This window comes from Panthera leo, chromosome A1 (assembly GCF_018350215.1).
Source record: "Panthera leo isolate Ple1 chromosome A1, P.leo_Ple1_pat1.1, whole genome shotgun sequence".
In the NCBI taxonomy this organism is placed as follows: Eukaryota; Metazoa; Chordata; class Mammalia; order Carnivora; family Felidae; genus Panthera; species Panthera leo.
This window is the reverse complement of record NC_056679.1, coordinates 7081100-7105476: the sequence shown is the minus strand read 5'-3', so window position 1 is coordinate 7105476 and position 24377 is coordinate 7081100. Positions and strand designations below refer to the sequence as shown.

The window sequence follows — 24377 nt, the reverse complement described above, 5'->3', positions numbered from 1 at the left end:
TATTTCCGGCAAATGTCCTAATGCCTAAGTAGGTGGGCCTCACGAAATTTCTAACCAAAACGTGAGAAAAATAGGTGCACGGGTAGAAAAGACATTTGAAATTTTTCCTGGTGACATATGATATCTGGAGTTTTATAATCCACATAGATAGTTGTGTCGTATTTTGCACCATAATTCTCCTCAAACCGTAGAAAACTGAAGTTGCTCAAGTTGTTTCTTTATGAAAAAACTGATAAATCTTACTGTTTTCGATTATGAGACTAGCATGTGCTCCATGTCTAAGAAGGAGACTAATGAAGACAAAATACGGAAAATAAAGAAGGAAGTTAAAATCACATTCAATCTGAAGACCCCTAGATAGCAACATTAATATTTTAGAGAAGATCATTCCAAACATTTTTATGTGTGCGTCCACGGATCAATAGGGACATTTTACATAGATACTTAACCTATGTGCTCATCTTGCAAATTCTGAGTTTGCCACCCTTGATGTCCACAGTAGGTTGTAGACTTCTTACCCTGAAAATAGACTCATCATCACATAGCTGGGTAGTAGGCATGTCCTACTAAAACGTATTTAATCATTCCCATTGAAAGACTTTGACTTTTTTTGTTTTCAAGTTTAAGAGATTTTGCTAAACTTCCCCAATACATACTCCTAGCCACAAGGCATGCCACTTATTTGTGAATTATAGGTATTGTCATTTTGAGATCCTGCATTTTTAAAAATCTTGACTTTAACAGAATTCTTTTGCTGTGTTTGAAACCCTGAGGTATTAGGTGTGCAGTGTATTTAAAAGTAGCCTAAACCTAAATGTTGGTCCATCGTTTAAAGCCTGTATGTCCACTTCCATCACACGCCCAGAGTTGTCTTTCAAGCAATCAAGAAAGATCAAGGATTTGTTTCTGTTAGTGGGTTTGCGTTTTCCAGTAAAGGTGAAATACCGATTGTGTTCGGTGGTTGCAAGTGTTACACAGTAAAGAAAACAATTCTGTACGTTGAAATGAAATCACAAAGGGGCTTTTCACTCGTCACACCTGAAGTGTCAGAATCTTAAATATCAGGATTCTAAACATTCTACTTTGGCATTTATCCTGTAGATCCAGCCCCCAGACTCTGGCCCCCTGTGAAGTGTTGTTCTTTCGGTTCTTTTGAAGAACTCCTCTGAAACTATTTAGTTTACTGAGATGCTTGAATAAGCAAATGATTTGTAGTAGGGCCTTAAAATTGGTTATCACTCATTTTCCCAATTTAATAACTGAAAATGGAGTGACTTGTTAACATTGCTGACTATAATGATGGGGGAGGGCCCTGCTTTCCACCGCAGCCCCTTGAAAGCAGGCTGTCAGATTTCCCCATGGGAATAATAGTGAACTTGGGAACTTGTGGTCATGACCAAGAATCAGCATCACATAGCTCAGGCCTGTACGTTTAAAAGCAAAGATAAAAATAGCTTTAACAAATATAATAGATGTGAATCTGTGTTTGAAATACGCATATATAAATATAAATAATGGACCTCTAAATTCAAGGTGATAGTCATGAACCTCTAAAGTAATTGAATGTAACATTTAAATGTATGTGTGTGTGTACGTGTGTGACATATATATCTGTGTGACCTATATGTGTGACACAGTATACGATGTATATAAATACTATAAATACTATGAATAATACAGTATCCAGTGTATGTAAATACTAATCTTGTTTTACGGGACCTTTGTTACTCTTTTCAGAACTGTTTGAGCTGATGTCCTATTTTTGACTCAAAAATGTAGCAAGCAGAGACAAAGCTGTGCATAGTTCCATTGGTTATTACTCTCAAAGTAGCCACCCTGGAATTTATTTCAAAAGTCACCTGCCTTCTGATTCAGTTTTGAATCAGCTCTTCCTTTTCTTTTCTTTTCCTTTCTTTTCTTTTCTTTTCTTTTCTTTCCTTTGCGCTCTCCCTCTCAATGCCAAGGCCAATCTTGAAGGGGTTACCCTTCAAGAAATCACGGGGAGATCAGAACATGGGCAGCTTGCCTGCTTTGCCTTGCTTATTTCCTTGGTATTTCCAGGGTCGGGGAGGGCCTGCCCAAGAGGTCTGCATGTGGGCGTTTTAACTGCAGAAGGTTTAAAATACTGGTTCCTGAGACGAATTCCCTTCCTCCCCACCAGCAGGTGCCTGCAGTCACCACTCAGGCGAGGCTCCGGCACAGTGATGATGAGTGTATTGAAAATTACACTGCCTTCAATTTTTTAAATGAGAAGCATCATTAATGACTGGTGGTTGTGTATGTGTGTTTTCTCCAGGCTAGTGGAGAGAGGGTGGATTTAACAATTGCTAGACCAGGGAAATCCCAGCCTGGTAATCCTGTTCGAGACGCAGGAGCTCAGAGTAGCAGCCAGCATCACGCACAGCCGCTGTACCACAACAGACCCAGCTCACATAAGGTGAGGCGTTGTGTTTGTGTGTTTTCATTCACCTCCCCTCAGAGGATCATGGTTGCCATCTGGTAAGCTCTAAATGAGGGCTGTTATTCTGTTGGGAACGGCGAATACAGATGTTTGGGATGTGAAGTGTGTGTTTGGCTACCTTGAGAGTCACTCTGTAGTCTCAGTTCCTCAGGCAGTAGGGATGGTTTCTTAGTAAGAAGGTCCTTCTGCCAGGTGACTGATGAGAAGTGTTTGATCTTCTAGAAAAACCTGTATTTGTTTGCTCCTGCTTGAAAGTGGGATCCGTCTTGGTTTGCTCATTTAAATGTAACAGTCGGTTATGTGATTGAAAAAGCATAATGAAGACAATGATTGACAAGTCTATACTTAGCCATTGGGCAGGTTGTCTACAACAGAACTGGGTCTGTGAGTATTAAACGTAAATCGTACATTCTGATAGCCACGTGCATAGTACATTTCTTTTTATGTTATAGCTTACAGGAATACTTCCCTAAATCATTTTAAATTTCCATATGTTGAGCTTTTTGCTTCTTCTTTAATATTTCACTGGGTTTATAATACTCCTAGGTCATTTATCTGTGCTGAAGAATTTGGAGACTGTCCCACCTTAGTTGTAGGCATAAAACAGTGGTACTTTACCGCATTCTCAGTTTTATTTACCTCGTTTGATCTTTCATTTGAACCCAGCTTCCAGTAGGCCAGGATTTTTAAAACAATGATGTTTTGCAAACTGTGCGAAATAGCATATAGGAAACTTCCTATAGTTTTTAAGCGGACCAATAAATAAGTTTTTATTGAGTGAAGCAGTTTAATTTTACTTAAGGCGAGTGACCTTGGAAGCTCAGAGTTAGCTTAAAGTGGCTCCTTAATGGAAGTACGACTTGAGAGAGTACCTCTGGAATGTCACAGGCGCCCCAAGAAAGCATCGCTTAAAGGCACGAGTATTTTTGGCCCATCAGGTTTATCTGGTTCTCTGAGCTGAAGTACAGACTTGTCTTTGGTTCAGTTAATACCTATAAGAAATTATAACCACAGACTTGTTCTCATTTCTGAACAGAAAATGAAATGTGCACAGGAAACCTATAGCTTTGCTCTCACAATGATGGCTATGAAAAGGAGTTACTGTTTCAAATAGGAATTTGAAAAGGAAGTGTTCATATAGCCGATCCTTGCTTTACAAATTATATATATATTTATATATTTTTTCCTCTTAACTCTACTAATTCTTATTCTTTAATTTTATGTGGCTGTGTTTTTCATAGTAATGCTGAATTAATTCTTATTCTAGGTCCTCTACAAACCTGATTGGTGGGAACAACCACATGAAATACCTCTTAAGCATTAATTTAACAATTTACTACTAATGCGCAGCATTTGTGATGTCAAATCCTGATTTAGAAAAATAAAGGTGTCCTAGGGACACAGACGGAAATTCACCAGAACAACCTGTTCAGAGAATAATTGTTGTGAAAAATTAAAGTGCACACGAGTCTACATAGCTGCTTGAATAAACATTCATGTGGTGCCAAGCCCTTCGCAGTTTCATGAAGCATACCAATATAATCTGGGAAGTTTGCCTAAAATGCATGCATCTCAGCCACAAAGAGGAATAAAACAACCACCTTTAATTGATTAAATATCTGACGGCCGGAACTTCTCACATAAATACACTCAAGGCTGACTTTATCTGGGTTGTCTTCCTAATAAACTGGCTCTTGCCCAGGTTTGAAGATGCTGACATAGATTTCATATGGTAGGATACCGCCATGAGGCATTTACAGGTTTCCCACAAGGTCAAAATTTTCTAGGAACGCTCGGCTGTTACTTCAAGTAGTTCCCTTAATAAAATTTCAAGGGGCGCCTGGGTGGCTCAGTTGGTTGAGCGTCCAACTTCGGCTCAGGTCATGATCTCGCGACTCGTGGGTTCGAGCCCTGCATCGGGCTCTGTGCCGACAGCTCGGAACCTGGAGCCTGCTTCGGATTCGGTGCCTCCCTCTCTGCCCCTCCCCTGCTCATGCTGTCTCTCTCAACAGTGAATAAAGATTTAAAAAAAAAAAAAATTTGAAATTTCAAGAGTGGATTCCAGGACCAGAGAAGAACAGATGGACCCGGAACCCAGGGCTTGATTAACAAATACGCACCTGTCAGCTCTACAGAAACGTTACAGTTCTATAAATATAATTCATACCGTTCTCTCATTGATATTGTTAGTCATGTTAACACTTATCTTATTATTACAATTTCTCCTATAGTTGATAAGTGTTAGGAATCTTTTGAAACATTAGTTTCCATTATTACACTTGATAGTATAGTACCCTTGTAGCGTGGGTGCATATAATCAATATACATGTGCTTGCATCAGTTCAAATCCCGGTGTGGCCACTTACAGCTGTATAATTTGGGGCAAGTTACCTGACCTCTCTAAGGTTGTTCCCTCATCTGTAAAATGGGGCCAACAATAGTATTCATGTTCCAGATCATTGTGAAGATTAAAATAAAATAATGCGTGTAACGCCATTAGCTTTACCCACAGTAAATCTTCAATAGGTGTTGGTTACTATTGCTATTTTAATATTAATGTTGCATACGTACACCTTGTTTTTTATTGAGTTCTAATTCAAAAGAAAAGTCATGTTTTAAATTCTCCCTTTCTTCTAGGAGTGACTCACTCATAAGTAGCAGTAATAAATGTCAGTAAAAATTGCTTTTTCCTGAGAACACAGTTTGCTGGGAATTTATTTCTCTTTATTAACTTTTTCAAAAAATTCAGTTATTTCATATCCTTTTAGCTTTTCATGAAGGTTTTGAACATCAATTTGCACCTGCTTCCTGATTGAGCATTTTCATAATCCTATGAGTAAGAATCAGAAGATAGGTCTGTGGCTTATTTCTGGCAATTAATGAAGCCCACACTTTACTTTTGTACTACTCTACTTTTCCTTCAAAGAATACAGGAGAGAGATGGAAATAAAATTCATTGGCTTGTCTTCAGAATCTTAAAACTCCAACGCATTATTTACTTTTATGGAATTGATCATATCTTGGAGGCCAAGATAATTATACAAATGATGTGTTTATTTTACTTTGACTTCCGTATGTCACAGTCCTGAGTGTTTTCTGTCCCATAAATAGTCGGATGAAAATACAGCAGTCCAAAGTTTGACCTTGTGATCCCCAGTGTTCACTGTAGTGTTTATACCATGAAGAACTGTGTGTTACTTCTATAGCAGGTGATTTTAAAAAAGACTTTATAATTGCCACAGTATTTTTTCCTTTAGTTTATGCTGTCTTTTCTTCAGCTATATATTATTTTATTATCCAGTAAATTTTTCTCGTGTTTTAGGATCTTGCCCAGTGTGTTACATGCCAAGAAAAACACATCACTGTAAAGAAGGAACCCCACGAGTCCCTTGGGATGACAGTAGCTGGAGGCAGAGGAAGTAAGAGTGGCGAACTGCCCATCTTTGTGACCAGTGTGCCACCTCATGGCTGCCTTGCACGTGATGGCCGAATCAAGAGAGGTGAGAGAGGGTCTGAACAGTTACACTACATCTTCTCCCTGAATTCAACACGTGTTTTAAAAAATAACACATATCTATGATATTTTCCATTAAACATGACTTCTTTGAATCCTTTAAAATGTCCCTTCCATATAAAGCCTCTCTTATTATAAGGTTAGAAAATGCCTAATGTGAAGGAAATTTGCTGAAGTTTGATGATGTTTCCATTATTTTCCAACAGTTAACTCAGTTGGATTATTTTATGTTGGAAAAGACCCTCTGAAAGATTGAACACTTCTCACATGATGGCAGATTGGATCCTCTGAAGGACTGTCTCACTAAAATAACAAATATTGTTTATGTAGTAAAATACCCATGTGGGAGGGGTCTCACAGAAGAGGTGAAGTGGGAGACATTCTTAATAAAAAGACATAGTTTTAGGGATTAATTCATTTATAATTTCACACTCCGTACCCCACCTTTCATCAGTACCATATAATTTATAGAGGTAGGGATGGTGGTGGTAAAAATAGCATTCTTCATACACTTGGTTTGTTCATTTGGGAAAGTGAGTCTTAATAGCTATTTTTCCAAGAATGAAGTTGGATCCCTACCTCACACCATACATGAAAATTAACTTATAGTGGATCTAAAACCTGAAAGTAAGAACTAAGACTTTTTAGAAGAAGACACAAGCATGAATCTTCTTGACCTTGGATTAAGTAATGGATTAGTCAGTGGTTTTCTCAGATAGGACACCAAAACACAAGCAACATAATAAAAATAGATAAACTGGGGGGCGCCCGGTGGCTCAATCGGTTAAACATCCAACTTCGGCTCAGGTCATGACCTCGTGGTTCGTGAATTCAAGCCCCGTGTCAGGCTCTGTGCTGACAGTTCAGAGCCTGGAGCCTGCTTCGGATTCTGTGTCTCCCTCTCTCTCTGGCCCTCCCCCACTCACAGTCTATCTCTCTGTCTCTCAAAAATAAATACACATAAAAAAAATTTTTGTAAATCCCCCCCCAAAAATAGATAACTGGATTTCATCAAAATTACAAATTGTTATGCTGCCAAGGATGCCGCCAAGAAAGCAAAAAGATAGTAAAGGTGAAATGCACAGGATGGAAGAATATATTTGCAAATCATGTATGTGACCACAGACTCCTATCTGGAGGACATAAAGAACTCTTACAATTCAATAATAAAAAAGACACATAACCCCGTTTTTAAATGAGCAAAAGGGGGCGCCTGGGTGGCGCAGTCGGTTAAGCATCCGACTTCAGCCAGGTCACGATCTCGCGGTCCGTGAGTTCGAGCCCCGCGTCAGGCTCTGGGCTGATCGCTCAGAGCCTGGAGCCTGTTTCCGATTCTGTGTCTCCCTCTCTCTGCCCCTCCCCCGTTCATGCTCTGTCTGTCTCTCTCTGTCCCCAAAAAAATAAATAAAAAACGTTGAAAAAAAAAAAAAATTTAAATGAGCAAAGGATCTGAATAGACATTTCTCCAAAAAAGATACACAAACAGCCATAAATCCCATGAAAGGATACTCCATGTCAGTTGACGTTAGGAAAATGCACATCAAAACCACTCCCTACCCAGTAGGATGAATAGAATAAAAAAGACAGTAACAAATATTGGCAAAGATGTGGAGAAATTGAAACTCTCAGACGTTGCCAGTGGGAATGTTTTGGAAAACAGTTTAGCAGCACCTCAAAGTTAAAAACAGGGGTACCTCCTGACCCAGCAGTTCCATTCCTGGAGAGATGAAAACATACGTTCCCCCACAGAAATTTGTACATAAAGGTTCATGGCAGGATTTTTCATAATGGTCAAAAACTAGAAACACCCAAGTGAACACCAGCTGATGGATGGATCAACAGAATGTGGTACATCCATTGCAATGGATGTTATTTGGCCATAAAAAGGAATGTAGTATTGACACAAGCTCCTATATGGATGAACCTTGAAAACGTTACGCTAAGTGAAAGAAGCCAGTCACAAAAGACTACGTGTGGTTGCATTTGTAGGAAATTTCCAGAACAGGCAAATCTATAGAGACACAAAATAGATTAGTGGTTGCTCAGAACTGGAGAGGGAAATGATTGCTCATGAATACAGGGTTCTCAGGGGAGGGGTCCAAAAATAATGTGTGCTGGTTACACAACAATGTGATTATGCTAAGAACCATAAAATTGCGTACTTGAAAATGAGTGAAATGAGTGGTATGTGAATTACACGTTAATAAGGCTGCTATTGTTTTTTAAAAAATGTTATTTGCCCAATTATGGAATTTGAGGTAATTTTATTTCCTTCTGTTTATTTCATGTTTTCTAAGTTTTCTACAGTAAGAATGTTTGCTTTAATAATCTGAAAAATAAATGATGAATTGGGAGAGGAGGATTTTCCATAGGCTTTCTTGGTACCTACAAAACTAATCTTTTCCTTCCTAACCTTTTTATGTAATCCTCATTACCCTTTTTTTATTATATTATGGCAAGGCAACAGACACTTTTTTTTTTTATTCCTCAAGCAAGAGAAGATGTTCAAATCACAAGTTTCGTTTCTTTGTGTAGGCCCAAAGATATCTTCTCTTTACGTATTCTGATATGAGCACACTAAACAAACGTTGTAGGGCTATCTTTATGTATAAAACAGTGTAACTGTAAAATAGAATATATTAAAAATTCATTTCTAAGAGCAAAGGATCAAATAATTTTCTAATAGAAAAGAACTATAGAAGTCACTAAAGCTCAAAGAAGAGAAATAAATGTGCCCAGGGCCTGTACCTGGCAAAACTAAGTCTAATGATTTGGACCTCCAGTTGAATCACAGTGCCTCGAGCCACACCTTTTCCTACGTATTATGACACTATCTTAAAGTTTTGCGTTGTTCTGGAATGTTCTCCATGAATTGGATTTTTCTTCAGGATCAGAAAAATTACAGAGAAGTAAGAAAATGGTCTTTTACCTCATGTGAGTTATTGGAACCACCCTTTGTTGATTAATTTACAAATAACAGGATGTACAGGAAGATAGTCACTCACTGGCTTGTCTCATTTTTCTTGTTTCTTCATTTGAACAGGCGATATATTGCTGAATATCAACGGCATTGATCTGACCAATCTAAGTCACAGTGAGGCTGTGGCCATGCTGAAAGCCAGTGCCGCGTCCTCTGCTGTTGTCCTGAAAGCGCTTGAGGTCCAGGTTGTTGAGGAGGCAACCCAGACCACGGAAGAGCAGCTGAGCACCTTCAGCGAGAATGAGTATGACGCCAATTGGTCCCCGTCATGGGTCATGTGGCTTGGGCTTCCAAGGTACTGACCGCTTTTGACCCTTACGGAGTAATCATACTTACAGCCACTGTCAGTGTGTAACACCATAAATTCACTCATCCAGGGAACGAAAAGGTTTTAGTCCGATTTGCAATAGCAAATCAAGTTACAACAGAAAATGGTAATTTTTCTCAGGTTATTATATTCTAAGAGGTAAATTTAATAATAAGAACTAGGCTAAAAAGACTTAATGTATCTATTTATAAAAATAATAGGTGCATCTGGGAGGCTCAGTTGGTTATGGGTCTGACTCTTGGTTTCGGCTCAGGTCATGATCTCATGGTTCATGAGTTTGAGCCGTGCCTTGGGCTCTGTGCTGACAACTCAGAGCCTGGAGCCTGCTTGGGATTCTGTGTATTCCCTCTCTCTCTGCCCCTCCCCCTTGTCCTCTGTCTCTTTCTTTTTCAAAAATAAATAAACATAAATACATACATACATACATACATACAAATAAAAATGAATAGGGGCACCTGGGTGGCTCAGTTGGCTGAGTGTCTGACTCTTGATGTCAGCCCAGGTCATGATCTCGTGCTTCATGGGATCAAGCCCCATGTCAGGCTGTGCACGGACAGCATGGAGCCTGCTTGGGATTCTCTCTCTCCCTCTCTCTGCCTCTCCCCTGCTTATGCACACGCTCTCCCTCTTTCTCTTTCTTCCTCTCAAAGTAAATAAAAATTTTTTAAAAAAATGAATAAAGCCATCTGTCCATTCCTACTAAGGTTCGTAAGTGGACCAGCCATGAGATTTGGATGTTCAGCCTCTTGCTTTAGAAAAGCGGTCATTTCCCACCATGCATTCTGATACATGCTTAGACTTCGTGTGCATTTTTCACCAGAAAAACCAGGTCAAAGTGTGGGGCCTTTCCCTATTCCAGAAGCTTTTCTGAAATCCCTCTCTTAATCCTTTTCGCTCCCTAAAAAGGCCAGGTGTAAAACTCCGTTTTTGCTGGACGTGAGAGTCTTTAAGCCACACTGTTGGGGTTCAAGAGTAGGCGTGCCTCGCCACCTCAGTGAAGAGTTCGCTGCTTCCTGATTGTCGCCATCAGGGCATGCTGCAGGGGGTCCGTGTCTGGTCACGAAAGCATTTGCAGCCCCCTGATGATGCTCGTTTAATTGGGTACTGAGATAGGGAGAATGCGTATTACTGTCTTTGTTTCCAGATCACTTTAGATTCCTAATATATAGAAGAATCCCAAAACTGAACTGTGATGAAATATTTGGACTCTGAGCCAAGTATGAAAATGACTGCTTTTTTACAATAAAAATAAACAATAAGAACGCCAGTTTCTGAGCCGTCTAGCACCGTGTGGATTTAATTTTTAATAACTAGCATTTGTATAGTGCTGTATGATTTATTTAAAAAAACGTACTTTCACGTGACACCAGAAAGCACAAGGATGGTTGGAATTCATCGGTAACCTAACTTCCCGACTTGTCCTCTTGGTTGAAAAAGACTAAAAAGGCCTACAACCAATAGAATTCACGTCTCAGGGGCCTGTAGGGGTCAGTTGGAATGGTTGCCGAAGACACGCTAAATTGTGAGGTTTCAGCTCGCTTATCTTGCTAAATACTCAGCCCTGTCACTTTGGACCTAGCAAGTCGGGAAGGCCCCTTCACGCACCAGTGGGTGAGCAGGTGTCTTCTCCTGCTGTGCGGTGGCCGAGCTGGTCCACACCACTGCGGGTGGACAGGCGGAGACCCGCACTGCGCCGGAGAGCCACTCGCACTGCCCTGGTGCTCCTCTCCGTTTTCCTTACCTGCTTCCCCGGCCTAGTTCTGGGGTCCGCACTTCCCCCGTTGTGTTCCGAGCATCTTCCGGGGTACCACGAAGAGTAATGGAAATTTCAGGTGAAAAATACACAGCACGATAAAGTCTGTTTTGGGGTCCACCTGTATCAAAAGAGTTACCTGTCAGGAGGAGGTCACTATTCTGCAGAGTCTTGGGGGGTCTCTGTTGTGCGCAAACCTGTACTCCCAAGCACGTGGCAGAAGGGCCACTACTCTGGGTGCGGGAGGCCCCTTTAAGCGCTCTGCTTCTGACAAGGGAGGCTCCCCCACTGCAATGTGCTAGGAGTGCCCCGGACATCTGCACACCAGACAGAACGATTTGTTTTGTGTTGTTGTCATCATTTTTTTGCGGGAGATTCAGAATAATGAAAGTGACCTACGTTCCCCTTAGGCTACCAGGCCAATGCATGGGGACCCTGCTGTATCTTAGAAGCCTTTTTAAAAGCCCTTTCTTATTGGTGAGCTAAGAAACTAGACCAGATTAAAAGTTCTTGCATTTCATATATCACATGCAGAATTGGCTTTATTAAGAACTGTTTTTAATAGATTAAAAACAGGAAGCCTTGCCTTAGAGGACTTTATATTCAATTTTATCTAAAAAGGAAAGATACTTTTTTTTTGTTTGTTTAATTTTTTTTTTAACGTTCATTTATTTCTGAGAGGGAGCGAGAGACAGAGTGTGAGCGGGGGAGGGACAGAGAGCGAGAGGGAGACAGAATCCGAAGCAGGCCCCAGGTTCTGAGCCCGATGCGGGAGTCAAACTCAAACCGGGAGATCGTGACCTGAGCTGAAGTCAGACGCTTTACCGACTGAGCTGCCCAGGCGCCCCAAGATATTTGTTTCTTAAAGAGAGATTTTTTTTCTGTGTCATTTAGGTGGAGTTTTTTTCTACTTTTACGTTTTTATTCACTGCTTGTTCCCAGATCCATAGAACTCTGAAGTGCCCTATCCTCCAGACAGACGGTCTGGAGCATCTCAGGGTCCCTGGTTTAAAAAAAAAAAAAAAAAAAAAAGGTGGGGGCTGGCGGGAGATGTTTTTTGTTGTTTTTTTTCCCTATTTTGAGTTCCCTATTTTTTCAGAGCCTCCCTTAAAATGCATCTTAAGTGAAGGAGGAAAGAACAACAAATAACTCTTCACATAGATTAAAAAGAACGTTTTCTGTCTTTTTGGGGAACTCACACAATGCTCACTTCTTTCATTTGAGTGCCGAGATCAGGGGTACCAGACCGCTTCTGTACCACTTTTTTGTAGACACATTGTGTGGGTACAAATGGATGTCAGCACCGAGGACGTTGTTGACAGTGCAGTGAGCAAATACAGGCACAGAACCATTTTACACAAATGTCTACGGTGCCACTTGTAACCAGGTGTGTTTGTGCGTGCACGCCTGCGTGCTTGTGTGTGTGGGCAGGTCTGGTATCTTCACCTGGGAAAAGAAGACCGAGAAAAGTGGGAGAAACTCCAGTCCACCTAGGACTCGCTAGAAAACGGGTTGTCGGCATAACGTATCCGGAAGGAAATAAAGCAGCCCGTCTTACTTCCCAGGCAGTGACAGCATAACATGCTGTGGAGTTAGTTGCAGCAGAGGTGAGCAGGGCATAAAAGCCTCCACGTTAATTTTTTCCTGATCTTTCTGTTTATTACAGCGCCCTTCACAGCTGCCATGACATAGTTTTACGAAGAAGCTACTTGGGAAGCTGGGGCTTTAGTATCGTTGGTGGCTATGAAGAGAACCACACCAACCAGCCTTTCTTCATTAAAACCATTGTCTTGGGAACCCCTGCTTATTATGATGGAAGATTAAAGTGAGTCTTCATTATGTCTGATCATGTAATTCAGCTTTACTGAGATGGGCGCCATCGTGACCAGGGGTCAACTCCCAACCCAGCCCGTGGGCTGTTGTCGTAAATAAAGTTTTAGCGGGACGTGGCTGCGTTCGCGGGTTTGCGCGTCCTCCGTGGTTGCCCCTGAGCCACGGCGGCGGCGATGAGTCACTGGGACAGAGACCGTGTGGTTCGCAAAGACTAAGATATTTGTTTACTAACTGGCCCTTTACGGCAACCGTTGGCCAGACCAGATCTAGACTGAAGCGTCGCTTTACCGTCTTGCCTCCGATAGCTCTGTGATGCGAATCTAATGACAGGAGCCAAACCTGAGTCATCTGATGAGACACACTGTGGTAGGACAGCTAGCAATGAACAGTCATTACACACATTGCCCCTTAGGTCCAGTCCTGTCATTAGATGACTCTGTTTTTCTCCACAGCACTTATGTTCACCTAACATTATATTTATGCAAGCTCCGTGAGGGGGGGTGGGAGGGACTCGGTTGCCTCTATCGTTGTATTCCTGGCCGCGACAACAGTGCCTCGTGTATACAGTAGGGTCTCGGTAAATATTTGACGAATGAATGCATGATAGCTTACCGTGTGCCGGGCACAGTGCTGAGTGCTTGCGATGGTATTATGGAACCTTCTGAACAACCCCGGGAGGTCAGTGTTGTTGTTGCTATTTCCGTTTGATACACGAGATAACTTAAGCGCTGGAAGGAGAAAGAATCTTGCCCACAGTCAAGCAGCTGGAAGCGGTTGACTGCGGTTCGCGCCCAGGACCGTGTCTCCAGGGCCTTGGCTGGGAACCCTCTGGAAGTCCTCAGCCGGCCTCGTGCAGCCTCTTTCCTTTTTCAAAGCTCAGGTGCTGGGAGAAGAAGGAGGGGTTACGTCAAGAGATCCTACGGACTGAGAGGAGACGGGTAACGAAGCTCGTCGTGCTTAGTTTTTGAGGGGAGGGCGGGCTCTTAAAAAGTAAGTGGTGACATACTAGACAGGGTGTGCACACATGGCTCACAGAGAGAAAGTGCCATTCACGTGATCTGGCGAAAAGTTGTCAGGATCAGGATGCTCTTGATCAGGCTTGTGTTGACAGAGATGGGGGGAACATCCGTATTTTAGGCGGAAGGAGGAGGGGCAACGTGAATTGACCATCCTCTTCGCTAGGTGACTCCACCAGTCTGGGTCTCAGAAGTGTACTTTCCACCTGCTACTGAGGTAGCTAACAATAAGCTGGCCTGTTGGTGCTACAGACTAAAGAGGGAAAATCATAAGGGATACAGAGGCCTTCGGATTTGTCGTCCATTTGTGATGACCCTGTCAGAGGACAGTAAGCATCGGCAGCTGGCGGCAGCTGAAAGAAAAGGAGGTGTCCGTCTTACTCTCGACGCGATTGAACCCTGGGACGTATGCACTCTAAGAATGAGGAAAGAGGACAGTTAAAATAACAAGCCATCCCCTCGGGTGCATTAGTTAGTATTTCTTAACGGGGCAGCACGTTTATTCTCCGAATTACATTTTGCTTAAGCTTAGGCGAAAATTACTCTGCTCGTCCTCAAAGCCACCCAGCGGCTACGGGAGCGGTGGGCGTACAAGTGTCCTTGATTGGCAGGGGCAGGCCAATCTAGGCTGAAAAACGGCCCCGGGTGTTTTGCAAGGTAGATCACATGCGCTCACCGTTGACAGCGAATGGCTACGCGAAGCTGTGAATTTCACGCTTAAGAAATCTCAGGCTAACGTTTTCTGATCCCATGAAAATAGTTAACGGTCCATTTCTGTTTCTCTTTGCCCAGATGTGGAGATATGATCGTGGCGGTCAACGGCCTGTCGACTGTGGGCATGAGCCATTCTGCGCTAGTTCCCATGTTGAAGGAGCAGAGGAACAAAGTCACTCTGACAGTTATCTGCTGGCCTGGCAGCCTGGTGTAGGTTCCGAAATCGGTTTCGAGTCAGGCCCCTTCCTTGTTTGGGCTTTGCTCACTAGCCCTTGTAACAAGTTCCTGTGCTTAGAATTCAGACCCTCCGTCGTCAGAATGTGACCTAACATGACCGATGAAGTCTTCCCAAACTGTGACCCGGCCAGCTGCATCGGAGGACTGGTGGTAGTTCCTTGGGTCCACGTGCCCCAAGACTGGGATCAGGGAAGCCAGTGGCAGTAGCATTTGCTGCGCTGTCGCCACGGTGCCACGAACGGATCCCTGGGGATGGTACCCCTCCCCCATTTTTTTCCCTTCGGTGCCAACATTTCAAAACTTCCTACCGTTTATAAAGTGATTTTTCTGACGTATGTTACTTCTACTTTAATCTCCTAGTACTCATAGATGATGAAGACAGAAGTCTGATGCTACTAAAGAGCTTTCTCCAAAATAATGTACCAATAGTTAGAATGCTAGATAATAAAAGATCACGTTTTCCAGGGACACAGGAGGTTGGGAGGTTAATTACAGTTCCGTGCCGGAGACGGTAAAAGCAGCACTTACTTAAAGAAGTGCAAAGGCATTCGAGATTCATCTCCAAAGGAACGGTTTGTTACGCAGGAAAATTTTGGAGCGTGTTTTGCTAAAACTCATTTTCTAGCGTTTGTATTGTCCTTGTCAGCAGTCTTGACTGGACATGCTTTCTGTGATTGATGCAGTTAAAGTAGATAAAGATAAAACCGTATTGCTATTCAATACGCATTCACATATATCACAACTCAGTGTAGAAGGTACCCTAGCTTTATTTCATTCTGAGACGAGCCTTGAGTGTTTTAGAAACCCTTATTTTTTCCCCCCATTATTTCTCGTGAACTTAACCATTTCAAGAAAAAGCCTGAAAAGTCCTGGATTTTTATCGAAAATAGTAGGTTTTAGATGCTTATTATCTTTCAGTCCGTCCTTGATCACTAGGCTATCTCTTGTTTTTCCTAAATGTTTCTGAAAACTACGACCAGCCCGTTTTGTTCGTCCTTCACTCCACGTGGTTGTCCTTTGGAAGAACCCATAGAGAAGCGAGTAAGATAAGAAATATCTTTACCTTGCTAATATTATGCATACTTGAAAAAAGTTTCACTTAGGAACCTAGTTCAGAATCTGAGCTCATTTACAAGTGACCTCCGTAATAAATGGTATTGTTTATCAGAGAATGTATTTCGAAAATACTACAGTATATTATGAGCATGACCACTTGATCTTCAAGCTAGCAGTTGCATTGCTAGGGCTTTATTGTGGCTGTAGCATGTCCCTGGTTATTCCTGGTAGCTTTTTAGTGATTTTTTTAAGCCGATCTCTTTTGGATAAATAAGAAAAGGCAACAATAATTGCTACCGATTTGTTCAACCCCTTAGCTACACTGTGTATGGTCAACATATAACCAAGATACAGTGGACTGCTCCATACAGTATATTACTGTTATGTGATGATTGGCTTTTGAAGCAATTTGGTATTGACGTGCTTTGATACTCTAATCGACATGGAACAGGTCTGTTTGTTGGGTTTGTTTTTCCTGCTCCCCAGATAGAATTTTATATCCTACTTGGCTATTTTTTTAAACATTTTGTAAGAATGCATCATTTCTTGGGGAGCGACCATCCATCAACAAATATCCTAATGGCTACTTTGTTATACATAAAATACTTACCTTGAACCTGGGGGGTATGATGAGTATTTTGGAAGAAGGCACTTTTTTTCAACGTTATTTTTATCACGGAAATCTCGGCCTCGGCTGAAGCCAATTTGGTTTGATTACAAAACACGATGGCTTTTGGTCAGAATGACATTTGGTGATGGAAACTTGTTCGTAATTTATTGTTACTGTTGAGATATTTGAATTTTCTCATTTTAAGCGTAAATAGTTCAAATATTTTGATTTGTTCTGTGCCTTCGGTTTAAATTATTTCAGGATTTCTCAAACGTGTTTAAATAATGGTGTGATAATCATCCAGGATGGAAATAAAAGTCATCCTTTCCATGACAGTGACATCGTCTCTTTTCTGGAGCAGCAGATAGTGACTCCGTATGGCGTCCCTTGTATGTGTTCACGGCACCCCTGTTGCCGTCACCGCGCCCCGAGCTCCGAACCTCAGAGTTACGAGTCCACCTTCTGATTCTTACTCCTGTAGGCACAACACGTTGATTGATCCCTGCTGATCGTTGGACATTTTGCCCACACGGTATCTCCAGATCTGTGTTGCCCAGTACGTGCGGCTACTGAATCCCTGAACAGCGACTGGGCCACGTATCAAAATGATAATACCTTGGATATACAGGCTGATAGAGAATATAGTATTTTTTTTAACTTTTATTGTTGGTGGGTTGCCTGCCCATCTTTTTCTATGCATTTTTTCCGGTCTTATTGAGAAAGAACATACATCTCTGTGTACGTTGAAGGCATACGGCATGATGGTTTGGGTTTACATACACTGTGAGGGGGTCACCGCAAGAGGTTCAGCTAACCTCCGTCTTCTCTCACCGACACCGTAAAAAGAAAAGACGGAAATTTCCCCTCGGGATGAGAACTCTCAGGATCTACTTTCTTGACCGTTTTCTTGTATGTCACACAGCAGCGTTAGCTGTAGTTGTCGTGGTGCACATAACATCCCTGGGACTTTTTTTAAATGTTTGTTTATTTTTGAGAGAGAGACAGAGAGAGGGAGACACGGAATCTGAAGCAGACTCTGAGCTGTCAGCACAGAGCCCGGCGTGGGGCTCGAGCTCGCGAGCCTCGAGATCATGACCTGAGCCTAAGTGACACACGTCACCGCTAAACCCACTGAGCCACCCAAGCACCCCTTAGGACTTCTTTATCTCGTAACTGGAAGTTTGTACCTTTCGACTGCCTTCCTCCAAGTCCCCCTCCCCTTACCCTAAAATATCTTACTAAAATTGATTTCACCAGTTTATTTTTGCTTTTTTGAAATGTATTTGGAGAGAGAGCATGAGCATGTGCAAACACAAGCAGGGGAGGGGCAGAGAGAGGGGGGGAGAGAATCCCGAGCCGACTCCACACCGTCAGCACAGAGTCCCACACGGGGCTCGATCCCAGGAACCCTGAGATCATGATCTGAGCTGAGATCCAGAGTTGGACGCTCACCCGACTGATCCACCCAGGCGCCCCTTTTTACTTTGCTTTAACGTGGTTATCAGAAAATTGGAGATTACTACGTGGCTGTGCCTGTCGCCTCTATCACAGCACTTCCCGGACCAGGCGGGCCTGACCTGCTTCCCGGCCTTCCGAGGGCTTTGCTCATTACCTGCATTAAAGAAGAAAAAATTGTAATCAAAGAAAACTGCTCCCGATTTCCCGGTAAATTAAGTTCAGATCAAGGGCCGTGCGGTCTGACCCCTAATCAGGTTTTCTGGATGGCTCTGTGGTCCCATTTACCCTCTGTGGCTCCGGCGGGCTCCCCACGCCCCCAGGTCCTGCTTCCGAGGGCTCCCTATTGCAGCCCTGTGATGCGATCCCTTGTGTGCGTGGCCGCAGTGTCCCATGTCGGGTGTCCCCTGTCGGGAGGCGTCGCTTGGATGCTGCCATCTCTAGCTTTCTCTGGCTCCTCCTCCCCGCTTTCAAGAGAATTGCCCTCCTCGTGAGGGTGCATCTCAGCAGGCCTCCGTATTTGCTTCTGTTGTGGCTCTGCCCTAACCACCCTCACAGTTGCAAGAGCCACCTTGCGGTTCTGAGTGCGCCCACACCCTGGGTCTGCAGCCCGCGCTGTCTGGGGACTGAGGGCCCCTAACGTCGCTTCTGCAACACGGGACATCCGTTTTCTCGTGCGCTTCCCTACCCCCCGCTCTCTCCGGTCTGAACTCTTACCGGTAGCTGTTGTTCTAAACCCTAATTTTGGCCACTGCCCTGGTTAGGGATCTGCAGGGAAAGGTCACAGCAGCTTGGCGGGGCAGGAAAGCCCCTTCCCGCCCCGCCCCCTGCCCGCTGCTCACCTCGCTTCCCTGACTCCTTGCCTCCTTTATACACCATCACCACCACGCCAGTGCCTCCGCAGGCTGACCTGGCTCTCGTGGCATCACCTCCTTGTGGGAAATCCTTACCAACCTCCAGGGGCAGTCACTTTTTGCTCTTCTGAAAGGTTTTGTTAAATTATACTTTCGTGGCCACGGATATGTGCGAGGAAGAAGAAAAACTGGCCAGGTAGGTGCTCGATTACCCCTGCCTGTAGCAACCTTTAAAATTAGACACTAGAAATCAGAGATTCTATACCTTCAGGAGAGCCCAGGGTTCTCTAGACGGAGCATGTAGGCCTCGTGTCCTTTCTGTGTCCCAGGATCCCTTCCAGGACGCCACACGACATCTAGTTATGCCTCCTGGGGCTCCCCCCGGCTGTGCCGTTTTCTCAGACTTTCCTTGCTTCTAAGGATCTGGACGGTGTCGCGCACCCGCCAGGGACACTGTAAGACGCCCCCCATTGGAACGTGCCTGCTTCACTTTCTCGTGATTAGACGGGGGCTGTGCGTCTGCGGGAGGAAGATGGCCAAGGTCAAGGGCCATTCTCTCATGGCCTAGCGACGCTGCATACTGTCAGCGTGACTTGTGGCTGTTGGTGTTGACCTTGCCCACCTGGCCTAAGAGCAGTGTTCGTCAGGTTCTTCTCCAGGAAAGTTGCTTGCCCTTCTGTCTATACCGCAGTCGTTGGACAGAAGTCACTATGCACGGCCCACATTTAAGGTGTGGGGAATTCCATCCTCCGATTATTTTTGAGCTGGTCGGGGAAATGAGGGGTCTCTGGTGCTGCTTAGGGAGGCCACCTGGGTGGGAAGAAGGGAATGTCGAAGATCGAGAAGGGTTGTTCCCTCAGGATACTGCGCGATATGAGCAGACTTTCAAACAGCGGGGGGCCGCGCGCTCCAAACGAGCCGGCGCACTTCCTCGCGGAAAGACAACGCGGTCTGCAAATTCTGTTCGCTCTTGCTTCCGAACCGGGTTTCCGGTCCCTTGTACAGGAAAGCGGGCCGTTGCTTTAGGACTCCTCAAATGGTTGAAGCCTGCGATAAGCGGCTGATTTAAATCCGAAGTCAACAAACCTGACTTTCAGCTCCTAACGGTACTTGGCTCGTGCATCACACCCGAAGCCCCCCCCGCGTTTCAGGACCCATCGATTCCGAGGGAACCAGTTGGGAATGTGAAAGCTCCGAGCTGCAGTGAACGTGGCACTTTCTATAAAGACTAAGCGTCTTGCATCAACATTTAAAAAGGGCAAGTGGGGTAGCCCCGCTGCATGCCGGGGCGTACTCTTTCCGAGTTGCCTTAAGCATTCGCAGAACGCCCGTGCACGTCCCAGGGCCCGACGGGGCTCTCTCCCGTGCAGGCATCGACACGAGAATTCACCCAGCACCTACCGTGTGCATGACGCACAGACGGGCTCCGGATCACTTCTTTGCAACACCGGGTTGCACCTTTTCGTCCTTCGGGCCTCCCTCCGTTTACCCGTCTTTGGCGATAAGACCGCGCAGGTAGGTCGCACAGCAGAGGGAACTCCTACCCAGGCCCAGGCGAACGAGTCACGAAGTGAGCGCCTGTTCTCTTAAGTCTCTCTTCTCGGCCTGCGGAAGGAAAGGTTTCAACGCCCCGGGGGGGCCTTGCTGGAAAGCTCTTGCCACGGCACAGCGCAAATCTACTCCGTTCAACTAGGCGAGCAGTTTGATTTCTCTGGCCACGCAAAAGCTCTTTTTTTTTTTTTTTTTTTTTTTTTTTTTTTTTTTTTTCCAACGTTTTTTTATTTATTTTTGGGACAGAGAGAGACAGAGCATGAACGGGGGAGGGGCAGAGAGAGAGGGAGACACAGAATCGGAAACAGGCTCCAGGCTCCGAGCCATCAGCCCAGAGCCCGACGCGGGGCTCGAACTCACGGACCGCGAGATCGTGACCTGGCTGAAGTCGGACGCTTAACCGACTGCGCCATCCAGGCGCCCCGCAAAAGCTCTTTAGAAGTAAAGTTGGACATGTGAACCCAGCGCCCACCGGCTGCAAAACGCCCAAGGATAGAAATGGTAAAATGTAAGATCACGGGAGTAAAAGACGAGCCCTTTCTAGCACCTCCCCCGCCCGCGGCAGAGGGCAGGCCTCCGGCCAGGGGAAGGGTGGCGGCGTGCGGGGTGCTGCAGGATTTCCATCTGCGCTCCGGTGACTCCCCTGCACATGATGCTTTGAGGCGGGGCTGTTTTGCAAACTTCTCCGGGGCCTCACCTTGTTCCTCAAAAGTCTGCAGTTTTAAGGGTGAATCCAGTAGCAACCCCTCCTTGAATCGCCCAAAAAGCGATCGCCGGTTCGAGAGGTCAGGTGAGAAATGTCTATCGCTGAGGCTGCCATGTAGAGACGCGACAGCTGTCCGGTCGGTGTCGGGGTTCTGAGAGTGGAGGCAGCTGTCAAAAATAAAGGACGTCCGGGGGCGCCCTGGGGGGCTCGGTCGGTTCATGATTTCGGCTCGGGTCATGAGTCAGTTCACGAGCTGGGAGATCGTGACCTCCGCTGGGCTCTGTGCTGACGGTCAGGAGGCTGCTTGGGATTCTCTCTCTTCCTCTCTCTCTCTCTGCCCCTCCCCTGCTCGCACTCTCTCTGTCTCTGTCTCTCTCTCTCTCTCTCTCTCAAAATAAATAAACATAAAAAAAAAAAAAAGGAAAGAGAGAAAATCTTGTCTCACCCACAACGCTGCCAGAACGTCTCCGATCATGGGATGGGTTGAGTCACAACCCGGGACGGCGACCCTCCCACCGCCAGACCTCCCAGGGAAGGGCACCCCAGAGCGGTTTTGCAGATTTGCACCCTCCCTTCCGTGCAACCCTCCGGGTCTTGCCTGGCCCTTGACAGTGCGGGCTATCCTCCTGCCCCCGGGGGTCCCAGCCCGCGCTGATGTAGGGTGAGGGCCGGGCACAGAGGTGGGCGCCCACAGCAGCAAAGCTCACCCTGACGAGTTAGTGAATGTTTAAGGAAAATGAGTTCTCATCTCCTCTCACCTGTAAGTCATCCCAAAGGATACCATGTCCCTGTATCACACAAGTACCCACACCCTAGAGCCTTTTCCCCCAACGGCCCCAAATCATGGAACCTTAGAGTCGGAAAGCCCTTATCCAGGTTTTTCTGATATGGGGATCGCTTCTGTCTCCTCTCCAGCCCCTGCTTGAATGCTTCCACGACTGGGACCTCACTACTCCATTTGTAATTGTCAATGTAATTGACAATTAATTGACAATGTAATTGTCAACCATTGCTTTGGGTGACATTTTGTCCCTGCCTTTCCTCCCAGCTGGACTGCAGAAGCCTGGCAGAGGGGGAAGATCTCTTCGTTTGTTATCTCTAATATCTAAATGAATATCAGGCCGGCACGATACTTTTTTTCCCTCTTGCTCAGGGAATGTTTATTTAGCATGTGCTACAGGCCAGGCACTGTTTTCCATGCTCGGGATCCATCAGTTACCAAGACAAACTGGTTGGCTCTCCCTCAGCTTACATTCTAAGGAGGGGAAGAATGAACAATAAAATGAAGACACGATATGCTGTTAGACGGCGATAAATGCTGTGAAGAGAAAAAACCCAGGTGAAAGGAAGACAGAAACGAGCCGTAGGAGGGAGGTGGTCAGGGAGGGCCTCTCCGGGGAGGTGTGACAGGAGGCACACAGCTCGGTGCTCCGTGTCGGTTGTTTAGAGACCGTCGGGTCACATTTGGTGGTGATCACTCACCTAGGATGGCTGTGCCGGCGTGATGGGCCCTGGGCGTGCTGGCTGACCTCCGCCCCTCTCTTCCCGCGGCTCTGCGACAAAAGCACTGATACCTGCTGGGGCGCACGTGATACAAATTTATTTTTTCATTTTTTTTAACGTTTATTTGTGAGAGAGAGACAGAGCACGAGCAGGGGAGGGGCAGAGAGAGAGGGAGACACAGGATCCGAAGCAGGCTCCGGGCTCCGAGCTGTCAGCCCGGAGCCCGACGCGGGGCTCGAACTCACGGGCCGCGAGATCGTGACCTGAGCTGAAGTCGGGGATGCTTAATCGACTGAGCCCCCGGCACCCCGGGGCGCACATGCTACTAATTTAGAGGGAGGCCTGCTGGGTCACAGTGGATAGAACCCAACAGGCCGGGTTGGGTTTGCCACTTATTGGCGTCAGAGACCCGAAGACTGCATTGCACCTCAGATCCTCAGTTTTCTCATCTAGCAAACGAGAAGATGCTTACCTCGCTAGGGGGCTGCACGCTGTAGAGACTGTGCACGTAAAGCGGCTGACCCATCGTGCTCCACGGGCTGTAGTGCCGTGTGGACACAGAGATGCCGGCTACACCCGCCCGGGGTTATCGAGAGTGAGGGAGCTCCCTGCTTTCAGAGCTTCCTCTGCACCCAAGCTTCTGTCTGCTCTCAACATCGCGCGTGTTTTCCCCAACACGGTGCACCCGTCGGCAGGTTGGGTCGCGCGCCTTAATCGCGTAAGTGACTCAGTTTCCCCAGGCATGGTCCCCAACTTTCCCGAGGCCGGGCTGCCGCTCATGCTGTGCCACCCCTCCAGGAATGCCTGGTCCCGGCCAGGCTAAGCCCTGCTAGTCCTTCCCGGCCCAGCCCCGGTGCCAGCGGCGGCCGGGCTCCCCCGCCCTGCTCTTCCAAGTCCTTGGCTCCCCTGCCACTCCTGGCCCCATCTGCCCCTCTCCTGCTCTTGCTTTTCTGACACTGCCGTCCACCCCCAACCACAGCCTGCGCCGGCCGTGCCCCTCGGTGGCCGCGAGCTCCTTGGGGGTCTGGCCGTTCAGCCTCCCACGCGCCTGGCGGCCCTAGGTGTGGTGCGACGCTTGCCGGTTCCAGCTCAGTGTCAGAAGCCACAGAGGAGGGCTGGGGAGGACCCCTGGATCACACCGTGGGTGACTCTGAAGACCATGGATTCCGGGGCGCCTGGGTGGCTCCGTTGGTGAGGCGGCCAGCTTCGGCCCAGGTCACCATCTCACGGTTCTGTGGGTTCTAGCCCCACGTCGGGCTCTGAGCTGCCAGCCCGGAGGCCACTTCAGATTCCCTCTCTCCCAATCTCTCTCTCTCTCTCTCTCTCTGCCCCTCCCCTGCTGGCACCCTGTCTCAAAAAAAGAAAGAGAAAAAGAAAAAAAGACAAGAGAACGGGTTCCGCAGGGGGGTAACAATCTCGAGAAACCAACAAAACAGCGAGGAAGTGGGAAAAAAAAAGGCCATCATGAGCCAGGCCTCTGTGGCCTGACGTCGGTACGAGACTCTTACAGGAGGCACGAGAATGTGGTTTGTTTATTGCCGCTTATCTACCGTGGTGCCCTTTCAGGCAAATGTGCTACCTTTTCTCTGTGCAGGGGACAGATGGCCACCGTCAACAGCACCGGGCGATCGTCTAACTACGTTCCGACAGCAGCACTTTACTTTCCCACGTGTGGCGTTGACTAGCAATTTGTCATTCGAGCCTCATGACAACCTTAGGAGACGTATCAGGTATACGTAGACGGCTCCCGTTTGACAGATGAAGAAAAACTGAGGTTAAGAAGGGACTTCCCCGCTTGCACGTAAC

The 24377-nt window shown here is 45.9% G+C and overlaps 1 protein-coding gene across 7 annotated transcripts in view; it reads left to right on the top strand.

The window, feature by feature from the left end:
* Positions 1 to 16832, top strand: part of LNX2 (ligand of numb-protein X 2) — an 80598-nt gene extending 63766 nt beyond the window's left edge. For all 7 annotated transcript variants that reach the window (XM_042939410.1, XM_042939039.1, XM_042939333.1 and 4 more), the window contains 5 exons: positions 2297 to 2437; positions 5784 to 5961; positions 9019 to 9250; positions 12703 to 12861; positions 14678 to 16832. In XM_042939410.1, the coding sequence (XP_042795344.1) occupies positions 2297 to 2437; positions 5784 to 5961; positions 9019 to 9250; positions 12703 to 12861; positions 14678 to 14813 (846 nt within the window). In that variant the 3' untranslated portion in view covers positions 14814 to 16832. The remainder of the gene's footprint in view (positions 1 to 2296; positions 2438 to 5783; positions 5962 to 9018; positions 9251 to 12702; positions 12862 to 14677) is intronic.
* The last annotated feature ends 7545 nt before the right edge of the window (positions 16833 to 24377 follow it).